We start from the raw sequence: 19,122 nt of genomic DNA, 5'->3' as shown, positions 1-19,122 counted from the left end.
GACAATGCTGCCTGTAGCTCCGCCCCCTCACCTGATCTCTCACCACTGTCGCCCCCTCTTGTGCTGCTGTCTGCCATTTTTTTTTTCTCCCCCTTTCACACTCTCTTGCTCGTCACACGCTTCCCAACCAAGGCTGACTGAGGCCTCCGCTAGTCTGTTGTCATGTAAAGACTTTGGGCTGCGCTTGATTAGCGCACTTATTATACTTGGGCGGTGGACTGCTGCCCTAACAACGAACATAAGTAGGTTAGTAGGTGACATGAAAAGACTGGTTTTCTTTTTCCCAAGGCTACTTGTCATGGATCAGTGCTAGAATGGGACCTCACAACGCTGACGGATGCAAACAACATGCATTGCAACATGTATGTACTGTTAGGTCCACAAATATTTAGACTGTGTTTAATGATTTTATGCCTGCCTCAAAAAATGGGTCTGAACTAAAACTACAGTGATGTCTTGAGATACGAGTGACCCTACTTAAGAGTTTTACGAACTGATTGGTGACACTAAACTCGGTTCGACTCGCTTCACAATAACCAGGTAATTAGGCAAATACTGAGCAATTATTCTAAATAGTCTTTGAGCTGTTTGATGCCACTCCCGCTTGAATTTTACTGTCAAACAAAAGACAAAGAATTGCACGTTGTCATCTGCTCGTTTGCTGGGTGGCATTAGAATATGCCGTCACTCAATTACCGCGGCACTTAGGGTTTTCATTTGATTGTTTTATATCGAAGCCCAGAAGTGTCTCTCAATATTTAACTTTAGTACTGCATTAAAGTAGTTGTTAGGGATAGGCTACGGTGCATTCCGACATACAAATTGAAGTTTTGTTGCAGTCGTAGGAACAGAACTCATTCCTCTCAATGTTTTAATAACTGCCAATGAATGTTCTAGAATGATTTAACAATGCCAAGCCATACGTACCCATTTGTCATCATGATTGCCAACAGCTGCAGTTTTCTAAAAAAAAAAAAGAAGAAAAAAAAGGAGTTATTTCACAGATGAGCCAATACACAGAACAATGGAAAGTCCACACAATTTGGTGATACTCTAATTGAAAACAAAACATTTTCATTCATGGAATATAAACAATGTCTTTAAAAAAATATATTTGGAGACTAACTGAAACATCTTATGCTGATAAAATTAAAACAAATCATAGCATTAATGTCCTTCATTTTCATTTTTAACAAACCTAAAACTAATATAAAACTAATATAGGTGGTTGGATGAATTTAAAAAGCAAAAGTCAAAACGAACTGGCAACTAATTCGACTGAAAAATCTCAAACTATCATAACCCTGGTCCAAATACAGGAGTTGGTCCTAAGTGAACGTGCTGAACTGTATATTTGGATGATGACGAAGCAGCTTAGTGCAGCTTTCCAGTGGCACAAGGTGCCCTAAACACACAAGACCCGTCACTGGTGCACAGCTTGATCCACACGTGGCTCTGCTGGACTTAATGAGCGTGTGAAAACCTCGGCCTAATTTAATTGCGAAACACATCAAGAAATTTGGCTGGCGTCGGAAGGACTGCTGGAGGTGGTCCACTACATTTGTTAAGAACTGAAGTACAACTAGTAAAAAAAAATAAATTAAAAAAACCAAACACAAGAAAAAAAACTCTCTATGATTGAGTTATGTATAGGTGTGAAACCCAGTCCGTCCAGTTTCCTCTCAATGCATTCTTGCCATTGTTGTTGTCTGCACTTTTGTGCGACACAGACACCATTATTTAGTCGCCCGCTTGCCTCTCTTTCAGTATTCACTTTATCCTGCACTCCCAGGCCATACAAGTTGAGCAAGAGCCGCGGTGTTCATTCATATCAAGTGCATCAAAAAGGAATTAAAGACAGTTTAGCGCGCAGGTTTCGCCCACGTGTCAGCGCCGAGATCGATGGCCGCGACCTCCGAGCCAACGAGAGCGTCTGGCAGCGACATGCTCAGTGACGCGCCTTTGCCTTTTGTGTGGCGGGATTAGTGTCGTGGCAACGCCGGTCGCCCGGGGAGGTGGGTTTCCCAGAGCGAGCGGGACCGAGACCGCTTCCAAGTTTTTTTTTTCCTATCCTGTACCAAGTGGGATTGGACCAAGGTCTGATTGGACTGCGAAGTATAAGTGGACACAAGGTCCGCGCGATATGCCTTTATAAAAAAAAAAAAAAAAGGCTCTATTTCGCAACAGTTATTTTCTCACTAGCATTTAAACGGAAATAATACAATTCACCAAAAATTAGGGGTATTGTTTTTTGGAGGGGGGGAAACTTCAGGATGAACCCCACCGATTAATCAGCCGGCCGATATGAGGCCTTTTTCAAAACAATAACCTGCAGGAATTTTACCAATTAAGTGCCAGTATCATCTTACTTTCTCATGAAACAGTAAATCATGTTACATAGGTATAGGCAGGAAGTAAAGGACATGCATGACTGTGTGAATTAATTTCTTTTTTATCCTCCCAAATTAAGACGTAATGTCTGTAAGGATATAGATGTTGATAAGATTTATATTCAGTGGTCACTAAATGTTCATATCTGCAACCCTGAGCTCAGAGTGTGTTGCCTTATGCGTTTGTGGGCTGTCTTTGCATGCTCCCCACTTTTCCAAAGAAGTCACCCCACTCTTCTCCCCCTCCCTCCGTGAGTTGGCGACATTAGCTTGGCAGGCAGCTGAAGCCACCGCTGCTAATGGAGCATGTGACTCCAAACTGAGGCCCTTTTGTTTGGACAGTTGAAGCCAAGGCTTGGGAAGAGGCAAGCATGGGAATGAATGGATATTTTCGATTTAGAAAAAGGGGAATATTCGAAATGGTCCTCTTGAGCAAAAGCAGTTTAATACACAGTGGTGCCTTGAGACCTTAGAGTCACTTCATTCACCACACTCATAACTTAAATCCTATTTGTCTTTTGAAATGAATGAAAATGCCGTTAATCCGTTCCAGCTTTCCCCAAATGTAATGTGGATTTTAATTATGTAAACTAGCCCTCCATAATATTATACTTTATGAATTCAATTAGAGCTCCCATTGACTACAATGGTGGTCACTTATCATGTAGTGTTGGGTACTGTACAGGCCTCCCCTGATTCTCTCCTAAAATTATGGTGCTGTATCACATAATTTTGATTCTGTTTTCTTCAGCTAAGCATTGTGTGTCTATGGACTTACAACATACCATGCCATGTTACCTAGCTAATTTAGTCATTTTGTTGGGTTGAGAAGAAGTTTAAATGCAACGGACGATATTTATTAGCTGTTTCTATCGCAAATGCTAGCATGTTTCAGCTTCCAGGCCTCCTCGGACGCTATTTTGTCTGATTAGAGAAAGGCTAGACGTTGGTTTGAAACGAGCCAACGGGTGGGGTAGTGACCGTTAGCATAGCAATAATATAGCATTAAGAAAGTAAGATCACTACGTATAGGATTTTTAGTTCATATTATACGTGCGAACGTTTATAGCTAACAAATAAGACAAACCAGTTCACGGCGAAGGAGAGTTTGGCTTACGGTTAGGTTTGTACCTTTAGCTTTAATTTGCATCGTTCGCATTTTGATGAAGGCCATTTTAAGTACCGTTTGCGCGCTCGGAAATGACGTAGGCAAGAAAGTCTTCGCGTACCAATCAAATTACTTTGCTGTTAACGACCAAAAGGTTGTGACCATCACGTGAATATAAGCACGTTTTTGAAACACACAACGGTTTATGGTAACAAAAGAGTGTATATTCTCTAAGTTTCTAGTTTATTACGTGTGCTTTGTGTCTCTTAACGCGGATATTTTATTTTATTTGATTATTTTTTCCTTTAACAAATACAGAACAAAGTACAACATAGTAATCAGGCATTCCAATTAACATCTTTGCATACATATAACATACTATCAAAAATATTATTTTACATTAAAGCAAATAATTACAATAAAATAAAATAAAAATAAAATAAATTCACCTTTCAAAACAGGGATCCGTGAGTTACTCTTTAAACATTTATGCGTGTATGGTAATTATTGATTTACATTTATTATTTGTTAACTCTTAACGCGCCGATATGGTTAAATATTTCAACTTCACTTGACGTCACCTAAGCTTCTCCGCGCACACCAATCAAATGGTTTGTTTAAACGTTGCCAGGGCAACCCGGAAGTAACGCTGAAGCCCGCAAGTCGAAAAGTGACGCTAAAACAATTACTAGTTCATAGAAAACTGACGAAAACGACACCAAAGACGAACCATTAGCTAATAATTTGTGACGATTGGGTTTACTGACACTGTAACGACCTCGGCCCGGAAGCGTTGTCTGCCGTTAGCTCGCGAGCTAACAACGTTACAGACAGCCATTGTGAAGCGGTAAAAACAACAACATTGACAATGGACGCTAATTCGTTATCCTACTCGTTGGAGCTGGTTGCGGGTAGCGGGTGCATTTTGAACACGGAGCAAAGGGCCGCTTTACAAACGTCACTTATTATCTTGAAGAAAAACTACAAGTTCAATCGAGTATTGTTTTGGGGCAAGATACTCGGTTTAAAGGAGCACTATTTCATCGCTCAGGGGAGACGGGATGACGAGCTGAAGGACACGCAGCATTTCTACAGGTAACATGCTCCTTAAAGGCAGTGTTTAAACCTCGCGTTTGTTTAATTAATTTCGTCGTGGTCTTTCCAGCTTCAACTGTATCGACTGGTTCCTGATCCCCGCGACCACAACCGCAATGATCGAGGACGTGTCCAAAACAGCAAAGGGCCGATTCGAAGGCGACCCATCATTTGTGTACGAGTCCAGACAGGCAGAAAGACCTGATCCTTCAGTGGAGGAGTCGACAGTGAGTTTCTTTGGAAATGTGAACAAGGGATGAGAATTGACCATACCCTTATGCTATATTAGATTAACAATACATTTAAAGCTGCCCAACCTTATTTAAAAAAAAAGCCTTGAAATGAACCCTGCCCTCACAAAAAAAGGGCTCTGAGGGGAACTACAGTTATGAATGTTGGACTTCGATGAAGCTGCAAAGAGACACAAAAGGGGTTGTGAATACTTTGATAGTCATCAAACGATGGTAAGATGGCTATGAGGCTATGACTGGAGAAAGTCTGTGTTTAGAAACACAACTAATCCACAGCACACCACCAGCAAAACGTCATTCCATCATGGTTCGGGGCTGCTTCGCTACCTGAGGGCTTGAACACATTGCTATCATCGACGGAAAAATGAATTCCCTAATTTATCAAGGCATTTTGCAGTAGAACTTCCAATTGGCCAATTGAAGCGCAACGGAGGCTGAGTAAATCAACAAGAGAATGTTTCAAAAGAACAAAAGCTGGTTGCACTCCAGGAATAAATCCAGTTGGTAACCACTTGAGTTTGTTCTCGTGTTCAGACCAAAGTGACGGAGGAGACGAGGCTGGCGGTGACGGTTCACCACATCAATGAGGAAGCTTCCGTGGTGCCGCGAGGCGCCTTCATCAACAGCACGCACGGCGTCGTCCAGATTAATCGCAGCTTTGGCGGTGAGAGTGGCGTCAAATCGCTTTTTTTGCGCAAACACAAAGCTGCTCAGCAGGAAAAATGAACGTGATGTCTGTCCCTCAGGTCTCTCTTACACTCAGGCGGGGAAACTTGAAAATTTTCTTCACTTTGCTCAGCCCAAGAACCTGAAGAAGAAGTCCCTGTTGGAGATGGCTGATTTGAACCCCGCTTTGGACTTTCTGGATCCGCTGAGTGAGGACATTCCAAAAGGTGACAGCTAAATTTGACATAGCGTTTGAATATATTTTGTTCGATTCTGTTTTGTATTCAGTTTCAGTTTAACGTCAACTTGCGTTGCCTCTCATTTGACAAACTGTTCTTAGGGATGTTATTCGATAGTCTCACATTTCTCATCATCAACAGAACAGGCACTGAGGAATACTGAAATTTTTCAAGACTATGTTCCCAGCAGGCCCACTAGTTGAAACACGGCATTCGGATTAATTTTGCGTTTGTGGAATATAGGTTAAGCAGCAAAATCCACTCGTTTTTAGCCATCTCTGCGGGCAGCCATTTTGTCTTTCTATCGACTGAAAATGACATCACAACTGCTCACAACGACCAATCACGGCTAACCTGTTTTCCGAATCTGAGCCGTGATTGGTCGTTGTGATGTCATTTTCAGTCGACAGAAGACAAAATGGCCACCCTTAGAGATGGCTAAAAACGAGTGGATTAACACTTACTCCACAAACGCAATATTTGTCAGAATGCCCCGTTTCAACTAGTGGGCTTGCATAGAACATATTCTTGAAAAAAAATTCTTGTTGACTTTTTATTTAAGTTTAATTGCATTTCAGGTCAGTGGGTTGGGAGAAACTATAAAATTGTTTCTTTATATGGACTTTACAACGCAGATTTTCACCTACTGCAGATATGTCTGGAACGGATAAACCGAGGTTCACTCTAGTTAATAACGCGACGTGCATTAATTGTTTCAGTCTTTGTGTGTGTGTTTGTGTGTAGGATCGTGGAGTCTGCAGTTTGAAAGTGCCAACAAAGTGTGCGTGATTCGCAGCCTGCTGTGGTTGGGCCTGACCTTCTACCACGTGCCCATGACGCCACTGCACGGTTTCATCTACATCGGCTACGGGACCAAGAATTTGGACCTACCGTTCATGCTTTAAAAGAGAGATGTGGTGGACCATATGACTCAATGTATTCGTCTCTGTTTCATTCAATCTGAATGATAAAAAAAAAAAAAAAAAAAAACGAATAGAAAAGGAGATGTCAACAAAGTATTTTTTATTTGCCCACGACAGTACTTTGGTCTCCATTATACCACTTTAAGGATTTTTGAAAACCAACAAAGTAGATGGAAAGATGACACATTCATAAAGTAAGAAGGTAATAAACAATTTTTGGGGCCATTTGCCTGGAGCAGGGGACAGAAATCTAAATATATGAACTACATCTTTGAGCAGGACTGGGCAAACGTTTCCCTCAGTTTCAATCCTCCCAAATCATACTAAATTTGAGGAAACACGATGCAAAAAAAAAATAGTTGATTGTACAGGGAGTCCACAGTGTGTGACAGTCCTGCCGCCAGAGCTACAACACATGCCGAGGACCCCGCGTACAACATAACAGTATTTGCGGGTTCGTTTTTCAAACAGTTACTCCAAGGTTTGTATTTGTTTTAAAAATCGCATGACGGGCTGGATCAAATAGACGAGCATATTCCTCACCCTGATTTAAATCTCCAGTTCCAGCAGCTGCAGCGCAGGTACCATTCAGTGTTTCAGGTAAAGGGGCTTGGGGCTGTAACGCACATTGTCCTTGAGCAGGGGGTTTCCCACAGGCATGCGTTTCTTGCACCACTTGAGCCCGCGTTTGTAGATGGGCTTGACGGAGTTGACGGACCAGCGGGTCAGGTATCTGCATGGAGTGGAAGCAGGTGGGACAGACCGAGCCTTTAGTTTACAACATAACGCTCTGTGCATAAGAAACAAAACGTGTTCGTTGGCGTCACCTGTTGAGTTGTGGTTTGGGCTTTGGGACGTGGCCCTCCGGAAGTCTGGGCTTGTGGTCGGGAAGCAAACCTTGAAACCAAAACAAAAAAAGGTCTATTGTTTACAGGCAGTCTGATTGTGTCGTAGGCTATCACTAACCTACGGTGCGGTAGTAATGTCATACTGTAATTACATTAACTGTCTGGAAAAAAACACTTGTTGGCCAGCAAAAAAAAAAAAAAAAAAATTAAATGAAAAAAAAAAAAAAAAAAAAAAATAGGTACGCCAGTAACCGAGCCTGCCTTCTTGTGTCGCATGACCATGTATTATACCGCTGCACAAATTAATTTGTAGTGTGCCACAATTTCAAAACATGTGTCGGGACCTCTGCAAATCCAGGCCTCTCTTGTATTAGGCCCCCAGTCTCAATTTCTTCTAAATTTAACCTTTAGAATTTTTTTCATTTATGTGGAGTAAGTACACTGTGAAAATCTGTAGTCTGAGTAGTGAGCCTTGTGAAGTGCCACCCGTTTTCTACAAGACTAACAAGAACTAATGATAATGTAAACATCAGTGGACCTAGTTAAGAGCTCTAAGCAACACCGCCAGTATCTGCAAGGTTCCTGTCTAAAGGCAGGTAGGCATGCGTACGTACACACCTGCTCTGTGAGCCATCTGCACACACACGGCCACCTTGCGATGCTCTTCAGGACAAAGACCGGTGATTCTTTTGGGCAGCATCCCTCCATCAGACCTGATGAACTGACTGAGCAGCAACACATCCTGTCAAGGTAGGAGGGGGAAAAAAATGTTTTTAGAGGTGAATTAGAAATTACCAATCACAGGATATAAATATAATTTACCGTGTAGTTGTACTTGTTCTGCAGATTCCATCGATAGATGGGACACTTAGCGGTGGGATTCGGAGGTTCAGGTGCAGCTGCAGTGTCCAATATTTTTCCTTCAATCTGAAAGACATTTTTTTTTTTTTTTTTTTTTAAGTAATTTGGCACATTTTCTCTCATTTGCAATTGTTGACATTTTCAGCTAGAGTGTATTAGTTGATTGTCCTTCCATTTTTTCTGCCAAAATGTATTATTTAATTGTCCTTCCAATTTTTGGGGTTGTCAATTTTCATGTACATGATTTCAAGTGACAAGAATTTTTCCATCAGTCTTTCCAATGTATTATACCCACAACAATGATAATGCATCGGAGATTTTTAGCTCACATTGCTTAGTTGACTTTGATTATGGTCTTTTACTAAAATGACTGCAATCATCAGCGAGTAAAGGTACAATTAGCTAGCCAAGTACGATATGTTAAATCGGAAGGAAAATAATTTCCTTGCGACAATTGTAGTCACTGCAGTTCTATAACAAAATACTATCAAACTATACATTTAGGACATCTGAACAAACAGCAACATTTTTTACTGACACACGTCTACAGGTTAAGAACGCCATAAGCATATATAGAAACAAACACAACAGATATGAACAGTAAGTGTCATTAGCAGATGGATGTTTGTACTTACGGTCACCGTTTTACCCTCGTGCTTTTCCACAACTGTAGAAAGAAACAGAGGAAACATTTCATGTTGTAGCGCCGTAATATTCACAACAATTAAAAAGAAAAAAAGGAGCATCTTGTTGGAAAGCATGTACAGGTAGAAGCTTGCACGTTATGCAGCAAACTAGCTCACACGCATACTATTCTTAAAATTGCGTTCAACCGTCTCACCTTGCCGGATTCCTCTCGTTTGACCAACCGAATGCGACAATTGTGGCACTTGTAACCTCTGCAGCGCAAATAATTGTCCGCTAATACCAGAGTTAAAGGCCGTATATGAGCGCCAGACGGACCGCAGCAGACTGCGGGCCGCCATGTTGGATTTCTGACCTTGCTCGCTTCCGCTGACAAGTTTAAAAACAGTGACACGAGCGGTCAGGATGGGTAATTTCAGCCACCAGGTGACGTAGGAAAAGAAATCGTTTGGCATTTTGCTTCTAAACCTTTTCCATATTCAAAGCACCATACATTTCGGATAAGTAAAATTAAACAGCTGTATCCTTCAAGTTATATTTTTCATGTATTTCTTTTGCGAGTCATTATTTGTCTATGGAGTACATGTTCAAAATAAACTACTAACCAACAAACTAAGAGCTAACTTTTGTTGTGAATTGCTGCTATATAGTGTAAATAAAACGGACTTGATCTGACTTCAATTACCCTCCAACTTTGCAAAAACAATCTACTTGAGTTTCTTGAATTTATCTTTTCCTGGCTTTCAAGCTACAGTTTACACAGCCAAGCGGAAATTCCTCTTCAATCTCAAGATTTATTGATACCTATAGGGACCTTTATCAGAACCATGTCCCCCGGAAAGATGTGCAAGATGGGTCAAGATGTAAATCGAGCTAATCTATGATCAGAGCTTTGAAGCAGAACACTGGCTCAAAATTAAACACAAGGGAGAACAATACAATGCGTAATCTGACGAAAAATGCTTGTCATAGATGTTTAAGTGTAAATATTAACAATGCAAGAACAAGTTCAAGCATATGTCTTCAATGACTATTTAAATATTATGCGCGAGGGGAATAAATGCAAAAATTTATGGCGTCCTTTTTGTGTCTGTGTTGCATAGAATCTAAAAACAGAGATGAGGTCAGGCTGGCTCGCTCATGCTGGGGAGGGGAAATGAACAATATGGTCAACAGTGGTTGTGAAACAAGATGCGGCTCTGTTTTGCAAACCAAAAGATGCTGGTTCGATCTTAAAAAGAAAAACAAAAGACCCGGGGGACAAAGAGTTTTTCTTGCTCTTGAGAACAAAACGCTTGTAACCTTGTTTTTGTTTGCTGCTATCACATTGCCGGATCAGCTTATATCGAGCCAACAGGCATTTTAGCTGTGCGGACACAATAGCTTGCTTCATTTTCTTTTTCACCTTTGAGTGCCCTTGACGTTTAATGTCTCAAATGTAAAAAACAAACAAAAAAAAACAATAGTATAACGGGACATTGACGGCATCATTGGAAACGAGACAAGCAGGCTAACAACAATAATGGAGGAGAACAAGGGTCTCCTGTCTAACTCTCAATGTAAGCATGAGGGTGAGATAATGTTATCAGGAGTCTTTATTTTGGTCATTTCTAGCCATGTATCTTCAAATGTAACGATGACACTGCAATAGAAAAGACTCAGGGCAGAAAGAAAACGAATGAATAGCTTTGCTAACTTAAAATGGCTGGCAAAAAATGCTACATTGGCTAGCAATGACAACTGGTAAAATGTACTTATCTGTCTGCGTTTTACTTCAGATTAGATGGAGAATCCGGGTGGCACAAGACAACACATTTGCTCTGAAACATTCTTGGAGCCGACAACATCAAAATTCTCTTAAAAAAGGCGGTGCCTGGTGAATATCTAACTTCTCTGAATCTGTTGATGCTCTCCAGGTCACGTTCCTCCATACTGCCCCCATTTTTCCTGCCTAAGAACTCCCCAATAGCTCGCTCAATCGTGACATTAACTACACGTCTTTCAATTTCTGTCTGTTTTATGTTGTGTCGTCACCCACGCAGGTGAAAAAATAACCAACACGCATATTTTGACTAAGTAATAATGGCAAAGTACAAATAAGTGTGTTCAACTGTATGGAGTCAAAGTAAAAAAGTTGTAAGTAAAACTAATACTCAAGAAAATTACAGCCACCTGAAAAATTGACTTTGGGAAAGCGGTATTTACAGTTAACATCACATTACACTGTAAACAGCTACTACTATTTCTTTTTTTTTGTTTCTATGCATGTAGGGGTTCTTTACAAAGTTGCCAACTGGCAACGGCATTTTAGCTTTTGCGGGTCCATCCAATGTTGTCATCCAAGACGTAAGCCAAAGAAAGAAACATTCCCATTTTCACTCAGCAGCTGTACTCGAATAAATTGTTGTTGACATGATGGATGAGGTGTCTTCTAAGCAACAGCGGCGCATGATCGTGCATTTGTGCGTGCTTTTAAACAGGAAAATAGTCTGTTGAAAAACAAATGTATGTTCAGTGAGTCTCCACTATTTCACGGTTCATCGCTTGCGCCATATATCGCAGAATAAAGTGATTGCTTTATGTTTGGAATTAAGATACCAGACATTTGCGTTTCAATATCCAACGTTTAATTATTGTTTACTGTGCCGGTTTTACAGCAAACGTCAACTGGGAGTGATAAACTTCAATTTCAAAGTGACGTTATATCATTGTCTACCGTTTCTTGACAGCAAGAAAATAAGAACGGGCACTAAGGAGTATGACAAAAGTGGGCTTTAATAAGCTTAAATGTGCTTTAATCAGTTTGGATGTAAAAAAAAAAAAAAAAAAAAAAAAAAAATCCAAGTATTCCATGCGTTCTTGGTTTACGCATACTTTCAATTGGAACAGTACTTGGGCCGCAACTGATGACGAAGAACAGACGAGAACGCCAATTGAGAAACGGCTATGAACAAGAGACACCGGAAAGCAAGACCCGAAAGTAAATCCGAGCAAAACAACGCAAACGTTTGCGAAGAACACCGATCGTGACACTACGTTTGTTGCCAGCAAACCACAAAGAGAGGGGAAAAAACCACTTCGTGGTCCATTCTTTTGTCTCGCCAACAGATGTCTTGACTCTGACATTGTGACTCGGCATGTTAAATACAAACGGGACACCAGAAGGGACATGTTGGCCACCGCGGCTCGTCGGGGTTAATGGGCAAAAAAATGGGTCCGATTCCTCAAATGGCGTTTCAAGCGTGGAGAGGCGCGCACTGACATGCAAATGGGATTGTCTCATTTGCGTTGAGGAGAGGCCTGACAGATTAGCATCGGGCCGCCGCCATAGAAGCGCCATTGTCTCACATCATCGCTGCTCTTTGTCGGCCACGTTGAAGCCGTCGCATTCCTGCAGCGAAGTCCGAAATATTGCATCTAAAGTGTCTGGCCACCTCCTCGCCCGCCTTTTGATATTCAAATGAAACATGGCCCCGTACAAACAGGCGCCGCAGCCAAAGTAAATCAGATAGGATTCCCCCCCAGATGAAAAGAGCTCGTCTGACATTCTCACAGCGAGAGCCGAGGAACAACTGAAGTGATGTTGCTTCGATGTCATGGTGGGAAGTTATTGCTTTGTGGAAAAGGTTAGTGTTTTCACCTCACTTCCCAGGGCTCAGCGTGGAGCGAGCAGACGATCTGAGAATCTCCACGCGCACACACAAAAATGAATCGGCCCCACCTGGCGGCCGGCCGCGTTCCCCATTTCTCGTCACGCCGCTCACTTTCTTTGCCGGAGAACGTTTTGGGTGCACGGAAAAGGCCCCGATGGCTCAGGCGTCTGCCGAAGGGGCCCCAATACACCAGAGGGACCATAAGAGGGGAGCTGGCAGAGCCAAAATCTGCTGTGGCAGCACACGGTTGCGTCGGTTTGCCACATGGCCATCCAATTTGGATAACATTTTCTTTTGAGTACATAGTCGTTCACTTCTACATTTTCTTTTGAGTACTCCTGATGCAGAGTCTTCAAGAACTGAACCCGGAAACTTTGACTGCGGGGCTAACCGCGGGTACTTTTGTTTTGCCCAACTCAAGACAGCATACATCATTTCTTTATATAACGCTTGTCCTTAGGGTTGTGGATGAGGCCCTCCCTGGACTAGTCGCCAGCCAATCACAGGGCACATACAGTACAACCATACAACCATTCACTCTCACAGTCACACCAGTGGACAATTTTGTGTCCTCAATTAACCTAACGCTGGATTGACACTAAACGATTTTCAGTCTCAGACTAAAAACTGAAAGTCAGAAGGACGTTTGAGAGTTTTGCTGAAGTCACGGCGCGCTCCTGTCATCTACATCGTTTAGTGTAAGGTGGTAATCTCAGCTGTTTGAGATTAGCTCTTTTCCTTAGCCTCGGCCTAACGACGATAACAAATGTTTGAAATGATCACAAATCATTCAGTCTTTGCAGTGCCGTGACACATGAGATGATAGTTTTCCAAAGTCTTCCGATGTCCAGGTCGCTTAAGGCCATTGTGGCAGAAAGGCGGAGTCACCCGAGGTGAACCAACGCAAGCACGGGGACTGAGCCCACATTTGAACCGGCTACCTTCTGCAATGTGAGGCAGCTGTGCTAAGTGCTAGCACATTGCGCCGCCCTTTCATTTGGAGCCCCCAAAATTGGCGCGGATGGAGAGGGAGATTTTTGGGAGGAAGAGTACTAATCTGGCCAAGATTTGCCTCATCCCAAAGCAGACGTCCGCTCATTCCCATGCGGATGGAATGCCAAGATTTGCTGCCGACCAGATTGATGGTATGCAATTAAGGGCCCGGCTGTCACTAAGAGGCTTTGCTGCGTGATTAACTCGTGAGGTCCGTTGCATCCAAAGAGGTCAACTGAACACAATTAGCCTATTTCAAGGGGATGACTCCGGTGGAAGGCGCCCGCTGCTTGGAGAAGGAGAAAAAAGAAGCGGACAAGTGGAAACAGGTTGGGCCGAGATCAAGGCCTCGCGCTCATGTGTCATCGTCTCCTCTCCGTGAAGGTGACAGGAATCTTTATTCAGTCGAGTATAAACACCTGCCCCCCACCCCCTGCCCCCCCCCCCCCCCCTTTTTTTTTGGTCTTCTCAGCCACTCGTCTTCCCACACTACTCAGGGAGCTGGCTTCCTCAGTAGATGCGTTGCTTTGAAGAGGCTCTTATCCTTATTTCCCCCACTGGCCCTGCTCTCTCTTCCAAGCTCCCCCTGCCTCGCTCGCTCCCGTATGAACACATTGCCTGCGTCAGGAAGGCCTCCGAATCCAATTTTCATGCGGGTTGCATTGCCAGTGAGACAATGGCTCCCATAGCCCCAGAGAGGGCCTCTTCCAATGTTTTCAAACACTTCTCCCTCCGTCGCGAGGTTTTTAGGGGGCGCTTAGGGCATGTCCGCATGAACACGTGTTGGAAGGTTTGCAAGGAAATTCTGTGTTTTGAGTGCACATAGAGACAAAAGTTGTGGACGGCTGAGAAAGTGAGCTTATGGAAAACGCCGACCAGGGTGAAGAGCAAGTAGTGGCAATGGCGGGCTGTGCATTCGATACCCGGGTGTTGACTTAACCACTATCACAGTGCAATTATAAAACAAAAACAAAAAAAGCATCTAAATTTATGCTATTAAAAAAAGGCAACATAACAGCACACAGCTGTGCCACTGCTGTCATCATCTAAAGCAGTTCGGAATCAAGATTTATCGAAAAAAAAAAAAAAAAAGAAAACGTTTCTTGTTAACTCTGTTTCTAATCTGAAGCATTTTGCAAACTGTGTAAAAAGGCTCCATCATATTCCACAATGGAAGCTTTTATTCACAACTGGAGGAAAAAACAACAGGCGGGTTTTGCGCTGACCAACCAATTAGAGGACGGAAAATTAGTGACGTCATCAAGTGCCATCATTCTGGCCCAGTGAGGACAAATTTGAATTCAGATCGCGTGAAGACACTTCAACTAGTTCAGTGCCACTCAACTTTGAAACATCATTTGCTGGTACCATTGTAAGAAATCAATTAAAAATCCAATTTCCCATCACGTTTCCCCTTTAAGATGTTTTCAGACCTGAGCATTGATCGTGTTTATCTGTTTCTGGTTAAAAACTGTGTTGCGCAAAGCAAACATTAAGTCTGCAAGACCACCTGCAGGTCGCATCTTGATCCGCTTGAGTTGTGTTTGTGCGACCTTTCAAAGGGTCACCTCCCCTCACCCCCTCAACAAGTAAATCAACAAGAAAACACGTTGGAGCCGCTAGCTACCTCTCGTCGGGGATTGACGCTCAAGTTTCAGCTCCTCTTTAGCCAAAGGAAGCCAGCGGAGCGGCGCGGCGCATTAATTTGTGCACCACTTGCTACTGTAGTTTCCCAGCATGTCCTTCACTTTTTCTCCTTGTGTGGATGTTGCTATGGCGCCTGCGGTGGCATTTGGAGTCCCTCTCAAACAGTTGGTTTCAGGAGAGGGATGGTTAAATGATGGGGCAGTTGTCACTTTTAAGACTGTGCCTTATTTGCTTCCACTCACATCCTTCTTCATTCCCGACATGCAAAAGAATTAGACTCATTCGAGAGTTGATGTTTGAGCCTTAATCATGCACGCAAAGTTGGCCAACTCAATTTTGTCACAAGCCACATCGTAGTTGTGGTTCCTCTTAGAATACCATTGTGGCTGTGAAAAGCAAAAGTATCACACGCGGCATCTCATTTTCTCGCTACAGATCTATCTGCATCCTTGTATCTGTCAATCAATCTATTGGGTTGCTGACAGTGAGTTCCCAGCAGGGGGCAGTGGTGATTGTCAGGTGAGGTTAACAGAAAAAGACCATCAGATGAGAACACTCAATATGAGAGCCACAATATTAATACCGTACCTCTCGGCGGTGTCAAACTGTCAACCAAAAGGGAAGGACGTATTCGACGTATTGCCTTGTGCAGGTGTGTACCTTAAGTTGTGTCGTGGCTGGTTGGTGCTACGGTGTACAGCGGTCAAGTCAAGAGCTTTGCTGCCTGGGTGCGTAAAGAAGAGACGTTTGGACTGGGACAAAAAGAGAGACGTGACGCAACAAAAGCGAGCGCGCTGAAAAGAAGCCAAGCTCAAGTCCTTCCACGTCCCATTCACTGGTCTCTCTAAGGGCCAAATCTTCAGTAGAATTCCACTGCGGCCACACACAGGAAGAGGAAACGCATTGGTGGAACTGCTTTGTCATGTGGGAGTACATACTCATGAGAGCTTTTCAATAATCTCAAGAATACTCACGTGAAGAGATAAAACTAAATTCAAATGCCTATTTTGCTGATACGCTTTGGACAACAAACCGGCTTTTTCCTTCTATGGCTGATGTGACAACAAGCACAGAGGGACTTTCTATCTTGTGTTGCTCACTGCGAGGATTGTGTGAGTCAGATGAAGCCACGATGTCACAGGTCATCTCAAGTAAAGACTGCAACCACAACCTCCCATCACGCATCACCATGGTATTACCACTAACCTCAAAAATTGTTGAGAAAGTCTTAATCACCTAAGACTGTCATCCACTTTAACTATGGACCAGAGGTTCAAGTCTCGCCAAGATGGAACTTACTGCACAAGCAGCACGGTAGCGCATCTCCCTCATAGGTATGAGGTTGGTTGTTCGAAATTTCGACCTTGCTGTGTTCTTCCCTGTGCTTGAGTGTCTTTTCTCCGAGTATTCCAGCTTTCTCCCACATTTCAAAAAGAAAGACTCTACATTACACAAGGGTGTTAAATGTTACCTCAGTTGATGACATAGTTGGGTTCCCTGAGTCCGAAGTCACTAACTCACACTAATGCTGTGGTAAAGTCATAATTACAATCAATAAACGCGACAATATCTATCTTAGTTATTTTGCTTCAGCACCAAGTAATTGAAACATTTATTTAAAATAAAGCGAGCATGGAGACTTGTGGTCACATTTATGGAGAAGGTACTGTAAAAATCTGTGGACTGCGTATTGAGCCTTGTGGCTCAATAACTGTGATATTTATCTAGTGTGCAATGTTAACATCAGCGGATGGAGTACAGAGCCTTGTGGATCACTACCAGTATCTATCTAGAGGGAGTCCTTAGTTTTCAACAGCGTTCTGTTCCTATAGTGCAACCTTGTTCACTCTCTGCCGTTTGTAACCATAGACCCTCATTTATCGGTAAAGTCGTAAACTAAACACGCCCTGTACACTACCAGAATGTGTGAAACTTTCGACTGGTAGTGTGTAATCCTGTTCCTTCATTGAGGCTGTCTCTTCTTTTGGAAAGAGCCAACACTTCTAGGTTTGGAATACGTTTTGTGTGATTTGTTGCTAGGCATATGTTTCTTGAAAATGTTGGGCAAAATCCGAATTTGAAGGCATTCCTCGGAAGTGCTTTACTGATGCAGTCTTCAGAGGTCCAGCAGATGGTTCGAATTAGTTTTGTGAACATTGTTTGTATTTGTTGTCAAAGTTGGATTGTTCACCGGGATCTACAGGCCATGCATGGTCCTGAAGACCAAATCGTCCTTGAGAACTCGGCAGGTTGCCTCCTTGAAGTTATCCTTTGTGCCAGTGGCATAAAGTGAAACCTCCAAATGCAACGGACTTGGAAAGTTGGAAGATGATTCTACTGTGGACTTTTCTTTTTTTGGATTCAGCACCTGCAGGATTGCGCAGACTGTTTTTTCGGGAGGGGGAAGTTGGGGGGTTATAGTGGTTGGCGAAACTGGCAGGACAACCGCAACCATTGGGCCAAAAAACTTTCACATGTAACTGTCGCCTGTTGCATCATCGAGGAATCCGAGAGGGACTGATGAATCCTTAACTGGAACTGACCTGATTCACTCTTCCGACAAATGAATCACTTTTGTAGGGGGGCTCAGCATAACCAAAAACTCACCGATTTTGGCAAGTACACATAACCCGGTGTGTACTGTAGTTTAGTTGCCCCAAACATGACCCTTTGCTGACTTGGTCGCAAAGGAGGGAAAATGCTTATTGTGTAGCCCAATAAAGCAGACCATGTTAGAAAAATCACTATTAAAATACACCGCACACCACAAGATAATCACTCAGGATAATCTTTTAGAGACGTCCGACATTCAGGCCTTCAGTGACTTTGACTGCAAGGAAGGGAAAATGCTTAACCTTGGCCTAATTGTCATGATGTGTGTAGCCCACTAAGGCAGATCGGGAGTGCTCAATCACTCAACCAACCCCACACCACAGGATAATCACTAAAGATAAAACTAAATGAGACGTACAACAATCAGGCCTTCGCTGACTATGATTTCCAGAGAGGGAAATTGCTCAAATTTGGTCCAATTGTTGGTATGTGCGTAGCCCACATTACAGGATAATTGCACAGGATAATCTTATAGAGACAATCTGATAATCGGACCTCTGATGAGTTTGAGCAAAAGGGGGGGGGGTTAATTTCTTCAAACAATGTGATAATTGGAGTTATTCAGAGGAAGAAAGAAATCACTTTCTAAGTAAAAAAAAAAACCCAACCCAAAACATCTGGCCAACGTAGATCAATTCCCAACAAAGCAAAAAAAGGCCGCGCAAACCATACAGTCCATGGAGAAAAAAAGTTGGCTGAGAAGCAGGACCAGTGTGATGATTTATAAATCCCCAACATCTTGTATCATCACAGCAAGGACAATAAAAGGAAATCTCCACAATCTCACCAGGGCGCTGGGGGCTCATATCAGGGAGCTTCGAGGATGATCTCAACAGCAGAAAAATTAGACATGATCACACGTTTAGTTTTTTGTTTTTTTTCTTGCTGCCCGAAGAGTCACGACAGACTGAGGAGAATACACGGCGTCCTCCCCGCTGCTCTGCGCTTGTTTAAAGAACACCCCCGGACAAATGTGGGCTGTTTTCTCTTTGCGGCGGTCAGTGCAACGATCCCAAACACAAGGGACCTTTATGGTGGCTGAGGGGGATTAAACGCAGCAAAGTGAAGCAAAAGAATACAGTTCTCTCGGCTGACTTGGTTCTCTTTGTGCCTTGTAAACACCCTGTTGTCACTCCAACTGCCCCCCCCCCCCCCTACTCCTTGAAAGAAAAAAAAAAAAAGAAGCACAA

General features: G+C 42.9%; 2 protein-coding genes across 7 annotated transcripts in view; one reads left to right on the top strand and one right to left on the bottom strand.

Annotated features, from left to right (window-relative positions):
* The first annotated feature begins 48 nt into the window (after positions 1-48).
* Positions 49-7,577, top strand: rsph9 (radial spoke head component 9). Of its 3 annotated transcripts, none has more exons than XM_086018216.1 (6): positions 49-362; positions 4,514-4,593; positions 4,664-4,820; positions 5,379-5,508; positions 5,591-5,737; positions 6,494-7,577. In XM_086018216.1, the coding sequence occupies exons 1-6, from the start codon at positions 315-317 to the stop codon at positions 6,652-6,654; spliced, it is 723 nt and encodes a 240-aa protein (XP_085874342.1). In that variant the 5' UTR covers positions 49-314; the 3' UTR covers positions 6,655-7,577. The 3 variants fall into 3 exon arrangements, with proteins under 3 accessions (XP_085874342.1, XP_085874343.1, XP_085874341.1); XM_086018217.1 differs by having other exon boundaries at positions 4,550-4,593; positions 6,494-7,576; XM_086018215.1 differs by lacking the exon at positions 49-362 and having other exon boundaries at positions 2,258-4,593; positions 6,494-7,575.
* mrps18a (mitochondrial ribosomal protein S18A) overlaps positions 6,756-19,122 on the bottom strand; it is an 82,661-nt gene continuing 70,294 nt past the window's right edge. For 3 of the 4 annotated variants that reach the window (XM_086018220.1, XM_086018221.1, XM_086018219.1), the window contains 5 exons: positions 9,017-9,048; positions 8,343-8,447; positions 8,139-8,262; positions 7,500-7,569; positions 6,756-7,405 (listed from right to left, as the gene is read on the bottom strand). In XM_086018220.1, coding sequence (XP_085874346.1) covers positions 7,261-7,405; positions 7,500-7,569; positions 8,139-8,262; positions 8,343-8,447; positions 9,017-9,048 — 476 coding nt within the window. In that variant the 3' untranslated portion in view covers positions 6,756-7,260. Of the gene's footprint in view, positions 7,406-7,499; positions 7,570-8,138; positions 8,263-8,342; positions 8,448-9,016; positions 9,049-9,222; positions 9,422-19,122 lie in introns of those variants that run through there. The other variant, XM_086018218.1, reaches the window with a different exon arrangement.

This window comes from Filicampus tigris, chromosome 20, assembly GCF_054856515.1.
Source record: "Filicampus tigris isolate MCC_2025a chromosome 20, RoL_Ftig_1.0, whole genome shotgun sequence".
NCBI classification, from domain to species: domain Eukaryota; kingdom Metazoa; phylum Chordata; class Actinopteri; order Syngnathiformes; family Syngnathidae; genus Filicampus; species Filicampus tigris.
The sequence above is the reverse complement of the archived record's forward strand: the minus strand, read 5'-3'. Positions and strand labels throughout refer to the sequence as shown.

Bases quoted from the DNA above. Each gene is read 5' to 3' on its own strand.
- rsph9 (XM_086018215.1), top strand. From the start codon at position 4,367: ATGGACGCTAATTCGTTATCCTACTCGTTGGAGCTGGTTGCGGGTAGC. The intron at 4,594-4,663 runs GTAACATGCTCC...TGGTCTTTCCAG, and splicing joins GACACGCAGCATTTCTACAG to CTTCAACTGTATCGACTGGT. The intron at 5,738-6,493 runs GTGACAGCTAAA...GTTTGTGTGTAG, and splicing joins GAGTGAGGACATTCCAAAAG to GATCGTGGAGTCTGCAGTTT.